The sequence below is a fragment of the Phyllosticta capitalensis genome (assembly GCF_038381095.1).
Source record: "Phyllosticta capitalensis strain CBS 128856 chromosome Unknown BKA78scaffold_2, whole genome shotgun sequence".
NCBI classification, from domain to species: domain Eukaryota; kingdom Fungi; phylum Ascomycota; class Dothideomycetes; order Botryosphaeriales; family Phyllostictaceae; genus Phyllosticta; species Phyllosticta capitalensis.
Genome location: NW_027117440.1, coordinates 3390110 through 3406873, shown reverse-complemented (window position 1 = coordinate 3406873; position 16764 = coordinate 3390110). Strand labels below are relative to the sequence as shown.

The 16764-nt window shown below is 52.7% G+C and overlaps 3 protein-coding genes across 3 annotated transcripts; 2 read left to right on the top strand and 1 right to left on the bottom strand.

The window, feature by feature from the left end:
- Window positions 1-172: 172 nt before the first annotated feature.
- On the top strand, window positions 173-1119 carry BKA78DRAFT_89433 (uncharacterized protein). Its single transcript, XM_066893924.1, has one exon. It carries the CDS (start codon window positions 280-282, stop codon window positions 778-780), a length of 501 nt encoding a protein of 166 aa, XP_066748490.1. The 5' UTR covers window positions 173-279; the 3' UTR covers window positions 781-1119.
- Window positions 1120-5541: 4422 nt separating this feature from the next.
- BKA78DRAFT_365872 (uncharacterized protein) lies at window positions 5542-6471 on the bottom strand (the record flags this gene model as incomplete). Its single annotated transcript, XM_066892561.1, has 3 exons — window positions 6047-6471; window positions 5902-6021; window positions 5542-5864 (listed from the first exon to the last, which is right to left on the bottom strand). The coding sequence occupies exons 1-3, from the start codon at window positions 6102-6104 to the stop codon at window positions 5542-5544; spliced, it is 501 nt and encodes a 166-aa protein (XP_066748489.1). The 5' UTR covers window positions 6105-6471.
- Window positions 6472-10894: 4423 nt separating this feature from the next.
- Window positions 10895-13835, top strand: BKA78DRAFT_335477 (GMC oxidoreductase). Its single transcript, XM_066890220.1, has 4 exons — window positions 10895-11479; window positions 11647-12473; window positions 12523-13011; window positions 13062-13835. The coding sequence occupies exons 1-4, from the start codon at window positions 11356-11358 to the stop codon at window positions 13458-13460; spliced, it is 1839 nt and encodes a 612-aa protein (XP_066748488.1). The 5' UTR covers window positions 10895-11355; the 3' UTR covers window positions 13461-13835.
- Window positions 13836-16764: the final 2929 nt, after the last annotated feature.

Sequence of the window (16764 nt, the reverse complement as noted above, 5' to 3'; positions counted from 1 at the left end):
AATCCAGAGAATGTTTGATCGTCGTCGGTACGCGCTTGGATTTCCACCAATTACGGCGTCGATCTCTGGCGACTCGTTGAGCCGTCAAGTGGTTGTCACTTTGCTTTTTGGCAGCCAAATTTTATCGGCACTTGGACATGTTGGATAACTTGTGACGTCTTGCCATCAACATCGGTCATGAGAGAAGCTTGACAGGTACATAGGTACCTTGATGTCCTCGTCTTTACGTCATGCAACCCTCTCACGCACGCGAGAGCATGTGGACTCTGGCACAGGCACATGAGCAATAGCAACGGCGGCCCCGTGCATCTCAAGTCCTCTCTCTTCCATAAAAGACAGCACCCTCCCCCAATTTCAACAGACCAGCAGCGACACCCCAATCGGCCCTTGCAAAAGTGCGCGAACTGTATTTGGGGCACTTCTGCGGGCGATGTCGGCTACATACAGCTTTTTGACTTGTCTTTGGTCTTTTCGTCCTGGCCAACTCTCCCGTTGCAGAACTCCAGTATCACTTCTCCACAAATCTATCATGGTACCTCTCACCACTTTCGCTTATCGAAGCCATCCACCGTTGGCCCCGGGATGATGATTAAACGTCCACAGCACCGCTTTTCCTCCCACTGCCAGTCGTGCGGCCAGCGAGCCGCAGACAAAGTCGCCAGCTGCAGCGGAAAAGTTCCCCAAGTCGGCCAGGAAATTGTCGACTTGAAGCTGCAGTGCACAGTCTTGTCTGCTGTCTTTCAATCAGACAACTGCGCTGCCTTCTGTAGAGCAGGTTGAAGCCTGGGAAAACATGGAATTTTATATTCCCACCCCACCACTTACCCTCGACGCACTGGCCGCTAGCCTTGTACGGACGACCGATGACGGCTCTGGGCCACATCACACGCACGCGGAATCCACCGGTCATGCGAAGGCAGAAGCCACTTCAGCCTCACTGGCCTCAGTATCCCGTGACTGAGATGACGTACCGACGCTCCGCCCGCCCGCGAGTACTGGACAGAGGGGGTATATAAGAAGCTTCCGCCTCCCGCTGCTTGGGGTTCGAAGCATCGAGGCGACTGCTGCTCTCAAAGAACCGACCAATTATTTACGGCCACTGCAGCTAATATTCTGCAAAGCAGACGACTGTTGTTTTGCCTTTGTCCGCTCAACTTTCCGTCACTGCCTTTGTCTTGGGAGGGCGGCGGACTCGTTGGTTTGGCGAAACTTTCGTGTCTAGTTCAAGATCAGAAGTGGAGCACGACGGGAAGACGTGATGATGAACGTCATTCGACTCCAACGATGACCAACACCACCACGCCGTCGGCCGCCCCTTCGCCACACCACGACACCTATTCTAACCTGCCTCCAACTACTCAAGCAGAAAACAAGTGCGACAGACCAACCGCGCCAGTAGAAGTCATCCATAACCTGCGACACCACAGAAAGTCACAAGCCTAGTTTTGTGCCTTTTCATGGGAGCCCAGTACTCGATGTTTGTGACAATCAGAGTAGGCGAGGCCCCCCCCTTTTATACCAGCTCGCTGCGCATGGTGACGGCGGATGCTGTGCCGCTTGGTCTTCTTTGGCAGGGGGAGGGGGGTCAGGTGCCTTGTCATGCGGCCAGGCTTGACTTGTGAGACTTGAGGGCGGCGGGTATTTCAGAGACGCTTGTACTCGCGGTGGGAGAGGGCAATCGAGCACACCTGGCTTCATCCTCATCAACTTCGCCAGAGTAAACTGTGGCTTTCCTCATGCTCACAGTTTTTGACAACTGCGCCTTGCGTGTTGCGATGGAAGCTTTCTTTGACTTTCTTGGGTGGGGGTGTGGTTGAGGTTTTGACACTGAACTTGCTGTCGTACCCAAGGAATCGGATGGGACATATGATAATGGACAGCAACGATATTACTAATTGCTCCGCCTCAATATCATGCAGCTCAGTTGACAACCGACAGTACCCATCCACAAGCCACTGAATCGGAAAGACCAAGAAATCCTGCCGCTGCATCGCGCAACCCGAGACAAAAAGTCACATTGTCCTCATATCCTTCGATCTGCGGCAAAGGACGCCCACACTCAGTGAGGATCTTTGACCGTGTCTCTCAACCTTCGCAGGTTGTCCTCAAGCAGTGAGAGAACCAAGATGGGGATACTGCTGTCCCTTTATATAGGGACTGAGGCCCAGAGCAAGCACATGGGCACGGCATATACCGTCTGCTCCCCGCTGGGCCGCTTGTTCCGAGGGCGTCAGCTGGATGGTAAGGTCAGTCGTGCCAATTGGTCAGCTGAGGCGCTGGGGAGCTGTGTAGGGTATTTAAGAGACCGCTTTCCGCAGTTCTTTGCTCAAGACAACGAGGTCGGGTTGATGTGGCTTTGAGAAGTACATGGCCATCTTGACAGTGTCACTGTGGTTGGGAGGCTTTTGTTGGCAGCCGAGTACTGCCGGTTGCTCTTGTCATCGTCCTCGTACTTTGGCACCACGAGCAAGAAGGTGAGCAACCGCCATCAAGGCAAAGCGCAGTGCGTCAGTGTCGCGCGCGGGCAATGTTACGCGGTGGCGTGTGATGATGAGGTCTCAATCACCCTGGCGTCCCGGAGGAGGAAGAGAGGTTGTGGGACACTGGTCCCCCCAGACCAAGTGGCGATCAGGAGGATGCAGAAGCCAGACACCACAGTCAAACCTGTTGAGGGGTGTTTCTTCCCTTTCGGGAGCTGGATCTTTCCCTGCCATGTTGGAAATTGGGAAGCCAGGAAGGTTGCTTTTATACCCTTACGACCTGCTCCAAAAGCCAGATCCGGGCACACCTCGTGGTCGAATCTCGCCGGCACTTCTGACTTCAGGGGCCGATGGGGTCGACTCAAAAGTGGTCATCAGGGCAGCACGACACGTGCGATGAGAGCGTCCGCGAAGGTACTTAAGCAGGCCTTCCCGCGCTGTGTTGAGCCATCAATGCGACCGCTGCTTCCCAGAGCGCCTAACTCACGAGGAAGAGATCACTCTCTGTGTATCTTTCACAATCGAGATTGCAGACTGTGGCTTTTAGTCATCCACCAATTCGTTGTCCACTTTGCGTAGTTTTCTTGTTCTTTTTCACATCTCCCTTTTCTCTGGCTTTTGCTCTGGTAAAAAAAAAAAAAAAAAAAAGAAAAGAAAAAGAGAGAAGAGCGGGGCGTGATGACGGACGGCATGACCTCGTAATGCTGCGCGTCGGCATTGACCGATGCAGAGCTCTCCTGGTGGACAGGCGCGGGTGAAGACGCCGCCCCTTCGGCGGAAAAGAGGAAACCAAAAAGTCTGTTTCTTTGAGAGAGTGTGCACAAAACACACAGTCAGGGTTTGTTGTATTGCCAGTTTCTTAGTTGTGGAGGCAATCTTGGTGAGCCAAAGACTGGCAAGTATGCTGATTTTATAGTCCGCTACCTCAATGGGCTAGGTTCACGTGTTCCCCGTGCCTGAAGCTCTTGCCTGGGCCCCCGACAACTAGGGCGTCAGATGACCTTCTTGGACGCTAGTAATACCTCCTTTTGAGTATTTAAAGGGCGCAATCGCTGTCCTCACCGGCACCCAAAATCGCAGCTCGCAGCGATGATTGTTTACGGCGCACGAAGACAATCGTACTCTGGTCGTTTCTGGATCGGCAACCGGCATCGACAGACTCTTTTTGGAGAGACGTTGCTATCGACTCACTTGCGTTTGCCCCGGGGAGAGGTTGATTTCGACCTTCTTGCGTTTCCCCCCCGAGCTGTTGAAGGGAGATGATTATGATGGATATTGTCTATCAATCACGCTGTCTTTCAGCTTGGAAACGCGAAGGTGGTGCAGAACTGATGAAGCCAGGGGATGTTGAAGGGATGACAACGCGCATGTCTCTTGTGCGCCCGTCACGCCGCACTGATAGGTCAGCTCCGCTCTCTCAGAGACGTCATGTGCCTGGTTTGCCTTGAGCGGACCTCAATAGCAGCCCCGTGATTGCTCCAGCGCTTTCGACAGGTATATAAGTAAGGCCTCTCGCAAGGTGTGAGGGATAAAGTCGACTGCAGATCCAAAAACCAATCATGGTTCGATTCATTTACTGGGAACCTATGCATAACACAGGACTCACTGTTTGGAGCTTCGGCTCCTGGATCTGTCTACTTTGGCAAGTTTTCAGGAGGACGCCAGCGCCAGAGGGCCGCCTGTCTGTCTGCAAAATCAGCATTTGTCACACAGGAACGATGGTGGAGGAAACCATTCTCGCCTGATGATGTTGCATCAGTGTGAAGTTAATCGCGTTTCTAAGGGCGCCGAAGATTCGGGAGTCATGAACTCAAAGAGCCAAGCTAGTGTAGTAGGCGAAGCACTCCTCCTGAACAGAGCTGTATCTGAACGGCGCAAACTCCCAAAGTGACGTTGACGTGAAAATTTGACCGCTTTCAGAGTGGAGATCGGAGCTCTGGTGGTGACAAGATTGTGGATGGACTGTCTTTTATATGGAGTCCAAGCACGCTTCTCAGTCACAAGCGCCCCATTGGCCGCAGCCCCTGACTGCGTAAGTCTTGGTCATGAGCCGCGTGACCAAAGCCACTAGGTGCAAGCTTCTGCGAAGTATTTAAGGAGCCTGTTTCTCACCGCTGGGGCTGTCAAATCGATCCAACTCCTGGAATTCAGGCAAAGTTAATCGCACATCACTGGCTGGGTAAACCTCCATGAACATGAAAACCTTACTTTGGTGTTCTGGAGCCACCAAAGGTACCACAAGCGCAAGACTGGAGCTCCCATAAGAGTGAGGTCTTGCTCTCGTGATTTTGACCTGCATTGGAATTGGATGCTACTGCACAATTTTGAGCGATACTGAAGGCAGACTAATCGACCTACAAATCTCGGTGGACTGCTTCCAGAAAAGAGGCGGACCACAGTGTGTCGAACTCTACCGATGATAAATGAGATCTACAGGATTTGGCTGATGAGAAAGCAATGACAGGCGGAGAGTTCCTGTGTCTTTTGTAGAGGGGATCGACGAGACTAGAGTCCACTATTCCCATTCTGTGATTAGCCTTATCTTCACTCAAACGGCATAATCAACCAGGGACATAAAACTGTGCGCTTCCGCGCTGTCTCCAGCGTTCAAGTCAATTTGGCTTTGTACAGGCAACCAAGCTTTAATCGTCCAGCGCCCGGTACTTTGGTGGCCTCGCGTTTTTGCTGCCACACCTACCCAAGACAGGGCGGGGAACTTTGGTGATAATGACCATCAGCGCCGTTTTATTCTTCACATGACAATTGTGCAAGAGTATTGACAGCCCCGATGGATGATGCTTGGGTTGAGGTGATGAGGCGGCGAGCTGATATGGCGGCGTTGGAACTGCAGCGAGTGTTTTCAAGATCGCATTGGACCAGGAAAAGACAGCAGAAGCCATAGTGAACAGGAAATTCAGAGAAACCAGAAACTGTGGTCGATGGCAGCGTCGAGCGAATTGTGGCGGTCAGAGCCGGCGAATTCATAGCAACTGCTGGCCCCGCAGCAAAGCCGCTTCATCAGAAGCAGACATTCGGTCTCATGAGCAGTCTGCGGGTGTATTCAGGCGACCGGTTCTGGGGTATTTTGCTTCCAAATGTCGTTCTGGTCGAGTCCTAGGAGCGTGCCCGCCCATAGCCTGCGAGTCGGCGACTTCCAGTCATCACCAATGGTCCGACCGGGCGAGGAAGATATAACGTCAAAAGTCAAGAGAACGGCGCGCGGTGCTTGATGAACACTGACCGAACGATTGCTGCGGAGTCGTTGTTTGGCAGGGCAGTAGTCAGCCCGTCGAGCACGAAGTTGGGCAGGGCAAAAAGCATGCGGCGACGATTGAAACAGGTCCATCGAGAATTGGCGTCTAGCGAGTTTGATAATTTCGGAATCTGGGAAAGAACAGTAAGCGCCAACGTTCTTTTGCACCTCTCGCAAGACGGCGGCTGCGAAAGGCTGTACCAAACGGCCACGGGTAGTCGACGGACGTGACCATCACTTTGACTTGATGCTGTTTCTTATCAGCTTCCACATTCACTAGACACTTCACTGCTTAGGGAAAGAGTCCACTTACCCTTTGCTCTCATTGGAACGGGGAAGTTTTCCAAGTTAAGCATGACAGCCAAAACCATGCAGCTGAACAATGTCGATTGCGCGCTCAGTGGTAGCCGCAAACATTGAATTTGTGGAAGACCGACAAAGGGCGCCTACAAAAGATCAAAAGGGGGTGTAATTTGCTTGATTAAAGACAACATGGGTAGAAGCTTGAGGTAGTCAGGGTTCAGCGATCTGAGCGGCATTCGCCCGTCATCCTCGACAGGCTGTCCACATCACGCTTCGGTGCGCCGTCCACGGAACTTTCCCATGTTCTCAAGTATCCTTCCAAATTGTATTCAAAAAGTATGCAAGCCTCTTCTGCAACCATCTCGTCGGTATTCGTCGCGCAGATGTTGAGACGGGAAGTCTTCGCTGGTGTCCGAACCGTGAGCTGTGCGCATGTTTTAGCGTGATAGGACTGAGCCGATGGGCGCGCGAACGATGGCTAAGGGTATTTCGAGTCATCATAAAGCAGCCTCGAGCCGCAATAATGCCTGAAAATATGTCAGCAAGGCGCGAGACTTCAGTGTTGCAAGGGGTGTCCATACAGGTTCCTCAGAAGACAGACAAGAATTGAGAGAGCTGAATTGTGACCCAGAGCAGAAGTAGAGCGACTCAAGCCTATCAATCTCAGCTCCAGCGAGCACTTGGCTGAGCACTTGAGTCTGGCTTGAGGCACGAGCCTAAGGCCTCTGCCGGCAGTCAGTGACGTCAGGGGCAGCTGGCGCAACCTCAACACCAAGGTACCTGGCCATGCCTCTCGCTCCATCATGCCCGACTTTGCGCTGACAGATAAAGAAGCCTATCGGTCACCATAGTCCGTGTCCGGGTGTGTCGGCGCCCGAGGGGCCGAAGTGGTGAGGTTCACAACGGCGCTGGCAGATGTTGGCAACACCCACCCCAAACCGGCAGCGCTCCTGCCCTCCGCCTGCCCGCGACTCCCTCTGGCCGCCATTTACATTCACAAGCCCGGGCCACATTCACGCAGCTCGCTTAGCAATTAGCGCGGTTCCGCTGGTTTAAAAGGACCTCGACCGCCCTCCTCGAACCATTCCTGAACACCAACCTCCACCTCTTCCTTCAACTCATCCTTCCCCGAAGCCTCGGTCCCCTTCATTGGGCGCACTGACCTTCGACGCCCTCTCGAGGCGGTTTGGAACTCCGAAGTTTGTGACCTGGCCAACTTGTTGGCAAGGACCCTCGGGTCGATTCTGCCTTCGGGCGGTTGCTGTTGCGCTTCCTTCACTTTTTCTCTCTTTCTCCCGACACTTTTTCCTTTCGTTACAATCTGCCTTGCGGAGTTCGGCTCGTGTTTCGAAACTGCCCTCGGCTTCTTCTCTCTTTGCTCCCTCTTTTTCTCTTCGTTTTGCTTACTTGTCTCTTCTTTTTACTGAGTCTGTGGATGCTCACCAAAATCCGCGGGTGGGCCTGGGGTGACTTTTTTTTTGATCTTTCCCTCCCTTCATAGATTCAATCACTGACCTGACTTGCTGCTTGCTGATCTCTGTGGTAGCATCTGTGACACTCCCTTGACAGGTTTCCCATGCCATTGCTGCCCGCTGGCTTGCCATCACCTCCCCAACTCTACCTGTTTGAAGACATTCAATGATTGTGATCTCAACAGACATGAGTGGTCTTTTGCCGTGACAACCGACTTCTTCCTGTGGTGCCGACGGCTATCCAAAGCCGCTGCTTGTGACTGCTCGGTAGCATCGCTCAACCTCAGTGTCATTGGATAGAACCAAGCTCCGTCTGAATTTCGCTGCCACTCAGGCTCGGACGGCAGCCTGACTGTTGATGACTTGTGCGCTCGTGAATCGCACGTAGTGTGGCATACTCCGCGCCCCTGCCTCCGCCGATACGAAGGCTGCAGCCTGAGAGGCAGACTGGAGGCAGGACGTTGGACGCCGCCTGGCCTTCAAACCGCTCGCCGTTATGTTGGTTCTTGCCCTTCTGTTTGACGTGAAGAAGCGGTAATCCACAAGCGATGGAGGGTAGACAGTCACCTCGTGAGACAAGACTGTCTTCAAAGCGGTTCGCACCGTGCCGACTGTCAGCCTCTCAAGTCTTTGGATGCCCAGCACTTTTCTTTCTCCACTCACCTCTCCGATTCCTCTCATGGATACCGCGCGGAGCTCAATGTCAACACAACATGGCCTTTCAGAGTCTTTCCGACTTTTTAGAAGCGACTGGGAGCTCATCTGCTTTGTTTTCCCATTTGCGGCAAACGTTCCGTCGCCCGCCAGCCGCGAATCTCACGGGCGTCTGTCAAGCGCAATCAGAATGGGAAACCGAGCGATCATGACAGTAAGATCCAATACATCAAAGACGGTCGCTGACAGCAGAATGCCAAGATCATGCAAAGGCCGAAGCCGCCAGACAAGACGGCCGGCTCAAAGCCCTACAAGCAACCCGAACCACACTGGCTCTCCTGGAACAAACGTTTTCTCTTTGACACTGGCTCGGATTAATGGCTGCCGCCATCAACAAGCTTCACAAGGTTTCCCTGAGACGAGACAAGGACACCCGACAAACAATGACGACCAGCACCACCTAACAATGCCAGCTCTCAACTCGCGCATTCCCGAGACGCCAGCACCATTTTCCGTGCTTTGTGACAATTTGGAAGTTCGGTGGAAAGATACTGGCACACAGGGCGTTGCTCGTGATGCTCGGGAAGCTCGAAAGCGCCTATTAGATTGCCGAACGTTGGGTCTGCGTTCTCTTACAAGAAAAGACCTCAGCAGAGCGCTTGAAAGACGCATCGAGCCAAGAGAGACAAGACATCGCCACATTCAATACTCGGAGTACCAACAGCGCGCAGCTTGGCATGGGTTCGGAGGCAGCGAACACCATCGAAAGACGTCAGCTGCTAGGGTCATTTTGCTGCTGATTGAGAGCGAGTCGCTTCTCGTGAAGAACCTACAGTCGTCTCCCTCCAGGTCAATTTGACTCTGCAAGTCCTGCGCGTCGAGCAAGGTCGATCCGACTCAGAGTTTTCGTTGAGCTCAGTGTGGACGAACTTTGAGGCTCTCAAATCGTTCCTGCTCACGCAATTTTCCAGATGTTTCTCCCTCCCAGGCGCAAGGTTGACAACACCCAAACCTTCTGAAGAATTGCCACATATTCAAGTCATGGCCGACTCTATGATCGCTTGCCGCTGATGAATTTGGGTGCAGGGATTTCGCACAATGGAATGCCCCGTCAGCGTTGACAAACAGTCTCGAAGATCTCAGAAATCCTGGCCTGGTAATTACCACGACGCTGAAGATGCGCAAAGGGCAATGAAAGCTACCGCATTTTCGTCATCCGCACTCCTCTACTCAGCAGCAGCGGTCAAAGCATGCTGGACAAGGGGTGGACACGGTGGTCAAATGCAGAACGGCGGCTCCCTTCCCTTCACCGAATTTGGGCTTGATCGGGAGCGTCTTCGAATGCGGGTGTTGGAACGGCCTCCAGCATCGATTGGCGGGAACGCAAGTGACAAGATGCCTTTGTTGGCTGGCGAATCGCTTGCTCTTGCTTATTCCCGTTCGACGTCGGATGATAGTACATGAGATGCAAAAACTGGCCACACTGCGTTGTTCAAATACGATGGGCTCGTATTCGTCGTGAAGATAGCCAAATTTGGTTAGGCGTATCACGTGAAATGAGAGCATTCGAACACAACGCCTATCGCTTCTGACCTCTCCCTCTCCATCAACACCTCTGATACTGCGCTCTTCACGATCTGTTTCCTCTGCTGAAATTGGAACAGGAATTTCAAGATAACCAGATGGAGCAGTCACAGCAAGTTCCCTCGCCACGGCAGGACCGCACCATACAAATGCCGAGCTTGTTTCATAATGATACTGGGGACTGACCACACATTCGATTCAGTGTAAATCCTTCCTCAAAGTGTCTTGTAACAATCCTCACAGTCTAATACTCTAGCATGGCATTGGTAGACGCACACGCTGCTGCGCTGCTGGCTTCTGAGTTTGACTGATTCCTCAGCTCTGACCTCTGCCATCTCCACCTGGTTCAGTGATCCGATTTGGCCGTGTCAGCCTAGCACCAAGTACCGTTGGAAAGGCCTCTGGGCTGATGGTCCGGTCCGGCGTCCTCGGGAGTCTCGAGAAAAATTACTCCGCAAACCGCATTTCTATACGACAGACGGCGCGAGCCTCAATCCGGTGGTGCCCAATAACACGGCCCTGTGTGTATCAAGGGGACGCTACAGACGCTGAACAAGTGGTCTGACTTGTACATTTGGTACGGAAACAATACTCGGCGTACGTGTGAGGCACAGAAGGCGAATTCATCCAATTCGCTCTACCAGACATGAGCAAAATCACACGAACCGCACTCTTCCTGCCCGCACCTTGGCTGTCTGCCTAGGTATCCTTTTTCTTCTCGCCAACCCATCGTCAAAGAGTATCTGGCCAGAATAGCAGGCTAAAAGCCAAAATTCTCGCTGCTTGAATGACTTGCAAGACGATGATTCAGAAAGCTTTTCTCTCGGGACCATCAGCCGAAACGTATTGACATTTGTCGCCCCAGATACTTTACCAATGCGGCAACGTACCGTGTTATATCTGCAGGCTCGCCGACTCCTCGGCAGGGTCCGGGGTCTCGTTCCACCAATAAACCTCGGAGAATTTGCCCGTTCGAGAATGCTTAAAGCTGAACCCGAATACTGGATTGGCTAGAGCCCCCTACCGACAGGTCGGCGAATTGGAAAATATATTACGGTAGGAGCGGCTGTTCCTGGGTCTAAGATGCCGTTTTCAACAAGTCGCTGCTTTTCACTGCCTACTCCATGGCTATAGCGCTTATTTCCATGGCCCCACCCCCGCAGTCGGGCTTTGCGGTTCGGACTTCAGCGCCAAGAAAAACTCGAACCACTTCCGAGATCGCGAACTACTTCTCGGGCACACATCACTTACGCCCAGGCATGGCATTCGAGCTTCAACCACGCATGTCATCGCGTGGACATGAAGAATGTCCTTCAAGCTTTTCTTCTCGGGACGCATTTCCAGGATGAGGTCGCAAAGCTTTGGAGATTGTTCAAGGTGTTTGTGGCTATATCATCCACAAGAGCCAGTCGAGGTGGCGGAGGAATAACTGTCAGACTCTTTCCATTGGAATTCTGCCTGGACTTGTGAGTTGCACGTCTTTTGCGCAATCAAAAAGTTTCAGGAGCGAATGAGCACTTCGAGAGCCTTTATCGATTTGTCTTCGGTACTACTGCACAAAAAACGGCCCCCCCCCCTCTTCCGCCCTGATCTCTAAAACGACGCGAGAATGGTGCATCACTTTACCTTTGCAGGACTGCTCGCGGTGTTGCTTGCATGTATCACTGCGGCACCAATCAAAGGCTTTGAACGCCAAACAATTCAAGAGGACTACGATTTTATCATCGCAGGAGGTATGTAATGTCACAAATGGTCTGGACCTCACAACCCACGTGGCCCGCAAAGCCCTTCTTGGAACTGCATGGCGAAGAAAAGGGACTGCCCGAAGAGCCACAACCTACGCACGCCAAGAAGCCAAGAACCGTTCCCGCTGGTAGATTAAAGCTAATATATCACCTAGGCGGAACCGCTGGGCTCGTACTCGCCAACCGTTTGACCGAATCCGGTGCGAACAGGGTTCTCGTCCTAGAAGCAGGCCAGCCTCCTGACATCGTTGCCGCCTATAAGCCTCTCGGCGGCAATCAATTACTCGCCGGAAGCGCTATTGAATGGTCCTACTATACTGCTCCTCAAGAGTTTCTTGGCAACCGCAGCTTCCGCTACCTTCGCGGCAGATGTCTTGGCGGCAGCAGTTCTATCAACGGTCTTTACTACGGTCGCGGCAGTAGGACAGTTTATGACAAATGGGTCGAGAAAGGTAACCCGGGCTGGGGCTGGGACGACATCTATCCCCTCTTCGTCAAGGGCACAACCTTCAACCCTCCGTCTGATCACGCCGCCAAAGGCTTCGACGTGAGCTACAAGACTTGGGAGCCGTCCGCCTACTCCGACGGGCCTTTACAACTCGGCTTCCAAGGCTACGTCCCGCCGTCGGGCGTGGGCTTCATCGAGGCCTCCTCCGAAGCCTTGCAAATTCCCATCGTCAAGGACTACAACACGGGCAACAGTACCGGCGTCAATCAGGGGATTGGTCACCTGGATGGCGACTTTCAACGCAGCTCGAGCTACGACAGTTACTTGAAGCAGGCCATTGACCGGCCGAACCTGGATGTGTTGTATCTTGCGCCCGTATGGAAGATCAACTTTGACGAGACGGGGGAGAAGCCCAAGGCCAAAGGAGTGGCGTTTTTGGATCATCTTTCCGGGCTTGTCTATGAAGTTTCCGCGAAGAAAGAAGTGATTCTCAGTATGGGAGCATTTAACTCGCCTCAGCTTCTCATGATCTCTGTGAGTGTATGAACGAAACAAAAGTCGAGGGTGTCCTAACCGAAGACAGGGCATCGGACCTCAAGCAGTTCTTGACAAGTTTGGCATTTCTCCAATCCACATCAATGAGAACGTCGGTAATAACCTGAACGACCACTCCGTCTTTTCAATCATGGCTCTCTCCACCCCTGAATTTTCCACGTCAGATATGGTGTCTACCTATGCCAAACTCCGCGAAGCACAGGACGAGTTCTATTCATCCCGGACAGGCGAGTACACGGCTCCCTCAGGCATCACGAACGCCTTCCAGCGCCTATCCGCAGAGGAGCTCAAGGAGATTGGTGCGGAAGCCGTCATTGAAGCCGGTCTGGAGGACCAATCGCACATCGAGTATCTTTATGAGAGCGTTTTCTACCCCAGCGGTCCGACACCTTACTACACTCCCAGCGACAACCAGTCGTACATTAGTCTGACGGCTTCGAGCATGGTTGCGTTGTCCCGGGGAAATATTACCCTGAGATCGAAGTCGATGGGCGACTTTCCTCTCGTCAATCCCAACGCAAGTCCCTCATCCCTACACTGGTAATGAACATCACTGACCAAACCCAGTACTACGCCGACAAAACCGATGAGAAAATCGCCATTGCCTCTTTCAAATACCTGCGCAAGATCCTCGCCCACCCGCGCATGTCCCAGTACACAGTTGGGCCTAACCATGGCGAAGTGTCGCCGGGCCCGGCCGTCGCCGACGATGACGACGAGGCCATCTTGGCGTACGTTCGGGAGAACACGATTCCCAACTGGCACGCATCGGGAACGGTGCAGATGTTGCCCGAGAAGGACGGCGGCGTCGTCGATCCTGAACTGAAAGTTTATGGCGTCGATGGTTTGCGCGTCATTGACTGCAGTATCATTCCCGTTCTTCCCGACGTCAACATCGTTGGGACGGTGTTTATGATTGGAGAGAAGGGGTCGGAGTTGGTCAGGAAACATTGGGGCGATTTGTGAGTGTGCTTGGCTGGGCTTGTGGTAGCATGTGTGTCCTGTTGTAATACTGAAGTTGTAGCGATGGCAGCGAATGCACCACTCTTTCCGTCTTGATCGGCGGCTCTCTGATCTGACAACGGACCATCCAGGAGATGACAGTAGTGTCCTTCATCATGTTATCACGCTAGAAATCACCACGATACAACCCCTTCAACCTGTCGCCCCATCTTACACGTCTATCAAACCTCCAACTCCCACAACACTCCTCTCCCAAAAGTGCAGAGCAGCAGTACTCTTCCCATCCCAGTATGTCGATGGCTGTCGAGAAGAAAACTCCCAGTAGCATGTCCAAGGAATTCAGTCTCGCCTGGCCTCTTCGTGACGTCTCGTCAAGACACTCCCGCGGATGAAGAACCGAAGGTGGAGGGCAGAAGGGAGAATATATATACCGGCCAATGAGGCGCTCGGACCATCCGATTTCGGATCTTCACATGAAGGTGTGGTTTGGGGAAGCACGAGGGCCATCCAAACTCGGAATCTTCAGAAGGTGTGCGTTTGGGAAGCACGAGGACCATCCGAACTTGGATTTATCACATGAAGGTATGGGTTGGGAGAAGAAATCAAGAGAGCATAAGGAGATTTGTGGTGAAGAAGCTAACAGAATCAAAGGGAAAAGGCTGAGGTCGGAGTGGGACGCATGAATGCTCCCTGGAAGCACGCGAGAGGACTTGGAATTTTCGCGCAGACGGGGAAAGCGGTGGGCATGAATGCTCCTTGAGCGCATGCAGAAATCCTTTGAATTTTTGCGTCAATGGAGTCGGCGAGCCGCATGAATGCCCCCTGATAGTGTGCAAGAGGACTTCAAATTCTTCGCAGATGGAGCAGTCGGTGTGCACGAATGCTCCTTGGACACACGCAAAATGACTTTGAACCTTTGCGTCGATGAGGCTGACGATGGGAATGAACGCTCTCTGAGCGCATACAGGAGGACTTTGAATGACAACAAACATCATCATTCTGCTACGAAGACCCGCAGCATTCACTATCGACAGATTTCAGACGTTAACCAGATCAAGCCGACTACAGAGGATCAGGCAGCTGGCTCCAACCCAAACCAAAGTATGCCGATCGTAAAGTACTAGCTCCCCTCACAGTTCCACTCGTGTCTTTTCGGCTATGCCGCTACCCGCGACCACACTGCTCAGACTTAGAAGAGAAAGCGGGGCTCGACTTCCTTTTGTATCTCACGGCTTCCCGAGCCAGCATATCCAGCTAATCACGCGGTAAGTCACACGTCACGCCTCTCCCGACGCATTCCCCTGCTCTGACCGCGCGTTGAAGGTATAAAGACCACCGCTCCTCGCTCCGGTTTCAGTGATCAATCAGAGTGCGACAATCGCGCATATCCTTGCAAATTGGTTCCAACAGACTGTGGAGGAACCACCTTTGGATTTCTGGGGACTTCTTGTGGGCCGGCCTTGGATGGACATTCCTACCGCCCACAATCACTTTTCCCCTCCAGACTCTTTGCCGCTTTTGCAGGATCCAAACTTCCAGAACCGCACTCACCAAGTGCATGAAATGACCGCAACGACTACTGATCTCAAGCGGCATCATTAATTCATAAGGACTAGCAGCACACACCAGAAGCAACGATAGTCTCAGCGTCCCGAAAACAACAGACATGCCAGAGGGGAGGCAGTAGCCAGCCAGCGACGCAAGCCAAAACCAAATTGCGTCGATCTCACTCGCCAGTTCTTCCACCCAAGAGTACATGTCGTCTGTGCAGAACGCAACAAACAGCGAACACACTGCTCTGACCAAGAAGAAAGATGAGGCGATTTGCGTTCCTTTATACGCAGACGGTCAGTACGCGGGTGGTCAATCAGTCAGTCAATCACTGAGTCACATGCGTCTGCCGAGTCACACGTTTAATCCGGGGAAATGCTCCTTGAACAGCTTACTCTCTCCTGACAGGTATAAATCCAACCTAATTTTACCCTCCTCTTTTCTCAGCAACAGCAACAGCAACAGCAACAGCAACAGCAACAGCAACGGCAGTTCCTAAACTGGGAGAAGGTTACACAATCACACATACTCCTTGTGGGACTTCCATGATGGCACATTTTACGTTTTTGTGAGCGCTAGTCCATGCTTTGCAAACCCCGCGGAGGATCCACAAACTGTGTGACTGTCGCAGGGGAAGTACGATGCGGCATTGTTTTTGTACAATGACGAGACGCCGCACTAGCTCATGTCCTGTCCGCAGATTTGGCGCGACAGGCGTCCCTTCCTCTTATACGCAAGTGACCTCCCGGGTACGTGCCCTTCCTTCCCCAAAAATCTGAACATCGCCTACCTCTGTCACTCCCATCTCTTCCATCAAGCCAGCTTTCCGGCCTTCCAGCATCGGATAGGAAGAAACACCTGGAAGAAGGCGCGACTCTTTTCCGGGCTTCTTGCTTCATTAACTCAGGACAAATTTGTGAGCCTTGTTTCCTCCGCTCTTCCTCGACGAGATCGCAGAGAGCGAAGTCCAGAAAGGCGCAGCAGGATGACGGTGAGAGATAGCATCAGTTGATGACTTGGGAGTGTGCTTGCCACGACAGGCGTCACTTCCTCTTCTAATTCCATTCGCATTCGTCCTTCCAGAGCACATGCTCTTTCGTCCTCAAAGGTATAAAGCCCACACCTCCGACTCTTCTCTTATTGCCACAATGGAAGCATCCAATCAACCTTCCAAAGCGCCTGTTTCTTCTGGTACAGGAAGACGAACACGCGAACACTGAGACTTGTGGGCTCTCCAGCCTCTTGTCGACCTTTCAAACCTCTTGTCTGCGCACGCTTGTCAATCGCTCTGCAGGTCCCACGTGCGGCCTGGGTGTGTCAAGAATGAGAGGAAACGCGGCATTATGGTGATGAGCCATGATCCTAGCTGGTGGAACACACACTTGCCACGGCAGGCAGCTAACCCCTTTCAGCACGCACCCTCTAGTGTGACCAGCTCTCTGTCATCGGAAGTCATAAAACCCACCCTCCGCTCACTCCTCTTTCTTTCCTCACAAACGACGGGAGCCTTCAACGTCTTCTCAAATGCAGCTACAGAAAGATCACTGGGATCCGAAGCCAAAGAGAAGGCACTCTTTGTGTGTCCCTATTTTATCGTCCACATCGCAGAGCCAAAGCGACGGCTGTGTCTGTAAAAGAAGGGCCGATCTTTTTGAATGGTGGTGGAATACAGCACTGGATCCTACTCAGGGGTATCCCGCGACAAGCAGCTATGCCCCTTAGGCACGAGCGCTCCCCCGTGTACCGTCTGTCTTCT